This window comes from Aphanomyces astaci (assembly GCF_000520075.1).
Source record: "Aphanomyces astaci strain APO3 unplaced genomic scaffold supercont1.67, whole genome shotgun sequence".
NCBI lineage: Eukaryota > Oomycota > Saprolegniomycetes > Saprolegniales > Verrucalvaceae > Aphanomyces > Aphanomyces astaci.
The window spans coordinates 136,000-141,250 of NW_009798330.1; the positions used below are offsets into that span (position 1 = coordinate 136,000).

General features: G+C 44.2%; 1 protein-coding gene and 1 pseudogene across 2 annotated transcripts; both read right to left on the bottom strand.

Moving 5' to 3' along the window:
• Window positions 1-711: 711 nt before the first annotated feature.
• Window positions 712-784, bottom strand: H257_15171 (annotated as a pseudogene). The gene has a single exon. The product of its transcript is annotated as a tRNA-OTHER (tRNA).
• Window positions 785-3,116: 2,332 nt separating this feature from the next.
• Window positions 3,117-3,552, bottom strand: H257_15172 (hypothetical protein). The gene has a single exon (XM_009843176.1). It carries the CDS (start codon window positions 3,528-3,530, stop codon window positions 3,135-3,137), a length of 396 nt encoding a protein of 131 aa, XP_009841478.1. The 5' UTR covers window positions 3,531-3,552; the 3' UTR covers window positions 3,117-3,134.
• Between the last annotated feature and the right edge of the window lie 1,699 nt (window positions 3,553-5,251).

A 5,251-nucleotide genomic window follows, 5' to 3' on the forward strand; every position in this document is an offset into this window, starting at 1 on the left:
TTTAGACGTCTTTTACCCGATTACCCTTGTTTTAATCCGTTTTATACCTTAAAACCAGGGTTTTTGTAAGGTTTAACGTTATTTGTATCCATTTGAAACTCATTTTTTATTCGTTGTCCAGGTGTATTTTTATTCCAAAAACTGGAACCACGTAGCAAATACCCGAAATGCTCACCGCTACGTCAGATTGTGACCGATTTCGGAAATTTGGCGATGTTTCGGAAATATACCCGAGTCCAATCAGTTCACTCGCGACATGGAATTTGCACCGCAACTACTTCGTCAATAATTGTTTCAGTGAGACTCTTTGAGTAATCCCGGTCCACCTATACTTTCACAATTGAAGTGACGAACTGGTTTAGCAACCTAGTACAGAGAACCGAGTAGGAACTCGCGCACAGTGGTATTATGAAATATATGGGGAATTGTATGCGAATGCGCAAGTTGTGATTAATTGAGTTTGGATTATCATTTTTAAGACATTCCTCGCGAGGGCCGACACTAGAACCACATGTTATGGAACCGCTTCGCCAATTGTAACGCGCCTGCTCGACCAGGGGCGGTGTGTAATCTTCGGGTTTTACTTCGCTCAACGCTTCATACCTCGTGCTTCGACCGCTCTTCTTCGAAGTTCGGTCCTCGTCTTCGTACGCAGCCCTTGTTCTCCAGATTCCCCAGGGGAGGGACGGATAAATCCTTGCGGAAATAATCCGGGGAATCCGGGGATCGAACCCACGACCTTTGAGTTAAGAAACCGATGCTCTACCACCTGAGCTATTCCCCCCCCCCTATGCGCAAGTTGTGATTCCGAGTACGAATTATAATTTTGCAATCAGGTCAATCTGATTAATTTTATTATATCCAATCATACAATTTACAAATTTTTTACGAGCATACTATTGGTTAAAATATAAAATATGAAAAAATACTATTGGTTGACGTCGGAATTTATGAATGCTCCATGGAAAAAAAATAGTGTCGATACCACTGTGCGCGAGTTCCTACTGGGTTCTCTGTACATCTGGATTGGGAATACAGTAGTACTGTTAGCTGACCATTCATGGTTCCATGCAAGTTACAGTAAACAGCTCAGGGTGATTACAGTGTATTGTGTCGGATATCGCCTTTCCCGTAAAAACTTTCATGGTTAATGGGAAATACAAGGGCATTGCCTAAACAATACATCCGTCCCCGTAACAAATGTTTCACCCCTAAAAGCTACGAATGGTCCTTTCAATTCTTTGTGTCTGTCATTCACACACTATCAACTCACTCACCACTTCTTAACCACCACCAACCACCCTATCCCCTATACAGTAGAACCAGTACAGTGTAACCATTCTCGACTAAGACAGTCTCCACACGCTGGCTCCGACGCAACAGTAAACATGAGCAAGCGTCGATCGATGCCAGCGCCAACCACCAACATGCCTACCACAGCCACACCCGCGACGCCCTCGTCGACGGGGGGGACACCAATACGTCCACGCCAACCACCACACTGACTTCAGACACAACTAACTGAACCCTTGGATCATGGATATTGAGCAACTGTAGAAATGCAACACTAACATGCTAAACGCCCGCCTCCTCACCCTCAGATATTTCTTACTCCGGAGTAGCTATCACTACCCACTCACAAGCTGAATCAAAGTTCCTTAACTGCCTTCATTTCGTCGACTTCAATACAGAGCTACTGTATGGTAATGTACTGGTGGTACCTGAACCATGGCTAACCAGAGGCTGTTTACGTTTTAGCCGACGCCTATCAAACACAATGGCATACGATTAATAGTACTACCAGTATAGTAGTACTGTAGGTACAGTAGCTGGAAATGACCGCAATGTATTGACAAACCCTGAAAAACGTTCAATAAATCTGGATACCGTTCAACCAAGACTGAAAACCGTTCAAACTAATAAACTCTAGTTAGATGAGGCATATTTTTTGTACTCTGACCACCTCACCCCGGGGATTTAGCATTATACTTCGAAGTACTGTATGTGCACGCGGGGGTAGAACGAAGTCGCGGGGGTACAGGGTTACGGGAAGAACATTTGCTTGAACGGTTTTCAGTCTTGGCTGAACGGTATCCAGATTTCTTGAACGATTTCCCATAGTTTCCCAATGTATTGTGTAAACTCCCTCGCCCCAAGTTGATGTGTTCCATGCGAACGAATTCGACAGTCGAATGATATTTCACAGTTCGATTTCGTCCATCATCATCCATTCGGTAGAGACACACATTGCTGATGAATTGTCGTTTGAGCGTTTTTAACAACACGGATACAAGTACTAACGTTACCATGTATGCAGAGTGTAAAAAATGAAGAGACAAGTGAGTGCGGTTGTATCTTGTATGACCCCCAGGTTCCAACTGACTCGAAACTATGCAACCAGCCACTTGCATTGACGGGACTCAAGAATATAGAGATCCTAGTACAAGGACGTTTCAGGTGCAAGAGACGCAGAATTTTCCCCCCACTTACGGTGGGATTTGCCCAGGTTGCCACCACAACGTATCGATGTGGCCGTGATATGAATCCAACACTCGCAACATTTCCCCATCTGGGCAGTTCCATTATCTCTCATGCCCTTCAACTCTGGGCTCGCAAGCCAAGGATTTCGATCGCACTCAGCAGTGGGGGTGGGTATGGGGCCTTCAGAACGGTGGGGAGTGAGAGAGGAACAAGCTCTTTGTTCTCATTATAGCCCCCCGCTCCCTATTTTAACCAATCACTGTCGCCTGTAATGTCGAATTTTCAATCACAAAGCTGGCTTGCTATCACCACCTCTCTGGGGTTCACTGTATGCGCCTACAAGTTAAAGGTTAAAGCAATCGATGCGCCCGAATGTTCATTCGAATACGTAGCAGTAAATTGTAACAGGGCAACCATGAGAAAGTTTCCAACGTATTTGATTTGCACTCCAGGGCCGATTTCAATCGAGGTTGTGTACTGTGTCGACATCCCTTGTAATACCGGTATGATATACTTTCTCATTGTTACTCTACTTTAGTACCGGTAGTAGCCTACAGGGAGTCCCGTAAAGTGCTTAACGTTATGACCGACTACTCGCTCCACCGCCACCACTAACACAAATGCCAAACAAACATCACGTGAAATACACGACTTCAATTCAATAAAAATGACATGGTTAGCTTGGCTTGTGGCGATGATCCGTGGGTTGTGTGGGTCATCTCTGCTGGCGACAACAGGTCGTGGAGGTGATGGTTCCTGTGTGGTGGAGACGATTGAGTGGCTTCTGCTTTGTCGACCCGCTTGGTCTGCTCCCGAGCTCGCTTCTTGTAAGCCCGGATGCGGTCTTTGTTCTTTTGGTAGTACTCTTTGAACCGTAGTAGCTCTTTATCGCGATTCTTGGCGTAGTACCGACGCATGGACAGGATGCTGGCTTGCCGGGTGTGGTCATGTTTAGATTTTTGTACGTTGGTGGCGTTGGTGGCCATAGGATGATCGTCTGTCACTGGTGACGACGACGATGAGGTTGGGGATGTCGCGGCTCGACGCATCCTTGACTTGTTCAGGTGGCCCTCGAATTTCAAAATGGAGCTGTCAATAATAATACTGGTGTGTATTTATTATGCATGTGGGTGGTACGTAGGTATTATTGTGTTGTTGTTGTTCCCGTGGAGACGACGAATTCCCCGAATCAAACAGTTGTCACTGTTGTTTGAACTCGAATTACGGTTTTCAATGGGGGAGTTATGATGCCATCCGGATACACTTTACTAGCCCTGTAACGGCGTTGGACTCCGTCCTGCCCCCGGTGAGTACGTATAATGCTAACTCCCCGGGGTTAACTGCATCACCAGTAGCTAGGTATCGCTAACCACTGAGATGCACTTAACCACTAAGTCCCATATAAACGAGAAAATACCAATTTCCTGAGAAAATAAACAGTGGAACCTTTTTAATCGGGAATTCTTCGGTTGAGGATGACACAGATGACACACAAACAGCGCACAGTACGAGTGGGACTCAAAGCAACTGGGTTGTTCATCATAGATCGATTTCCAATATGGACGTGCATTCCGATTGGCTGGTGCTCAAGTTTACACGCGGCTAACAATGTACAAAACTGCCCCGCTATAGACTGTGCGTGGAGGCTTCTAATCGCTCGAGTGGATTTATGTTGCGAGCAGAATGATGGATTTCATCGCTCATGCAATCACTTGGAATTCCCGTGCATGTCCAGCATGTGCAACTTTGTTCACCTTGCAGAGACACCAAGGTTGCTGCAACAGCAGCCATGTGACAAGTTTGGACAAATGAAATATATTTACCAAATTCGATCATTTTCCACTACCGTTAAACCGATATTGACTGTGAACAACGTCGCACTGCCTAGTGAAATAAATATGAGGACACTTAGAGGAAGGACGCTATACTAAGAAGACTAACGACTTCATTCTATGCATCAGGGCACAGAATGATGCTCAAAAATACTGCCAATTTCATTGCACAGACAATCGTATCCGAACATAACCGGAATTGTGACATGCCTCGAGGTAATCATGGAAGGAATACGCAGGAAATTGTAAACAAAGAGATGATGAATGTCCTTGTTGAAAGTGTGTTGCAACTCGAAATTAGGTCAGAAACGGACATAAATATACAGATACTAGTATCTATAAGTTACAGTATTAATAATACGGTAGTACAGTACAGAGAACCGAGTAGGAACTCGCGCACAGTGGTATTATGAAATATATGGGGAATTGTATGCGAATGCGCAAGTTGTGATTCCGAGTACGAATTATAATTTTGCAATCAGATCAATCTGATTAATTTTATTATATCCAATCATACAATTTACAAACTTTTTATGAGCATACTATTGGTTAAAATATAAAATATGAAAAAATACTATTGGTTGACGTCGGAATTTATGAATGCTCCATGGAAAAAAAATAGTGTCGATACCACTGCGCGAGTTCCTACTCCTTTCTCTGTACTCGAGTACTACGTATGACTGGTATTGATTGATACAGTAGCTACAACTCCGTATGTACTACTACGTAGTACTTACTAGTACTGTAAGTTACTAATAATACCATAATAACGTTAGTACTACCGGAATAATAATAGTTCGTATTATGATGACAGCTCTGAGTACTAGTATGTACTAGTACATCGCCTGCTGTATATTCGATATGGACTTTCAAGTTATGCTCAGTTTGGTCAGGACGGTTTACACGAGGCAAGGGCGAGGGAGATGGATCGCATCTTG

Excerpts from the sequence above, each read along its gene's own strand:
- H257_15172 (XM_009843176.1), bottom strand. The coding sequence starts at position 3,530 with ATGCGTCGAGCCGCGACATCCCCAACCTCATCGTCGTCGTCACCAGTG.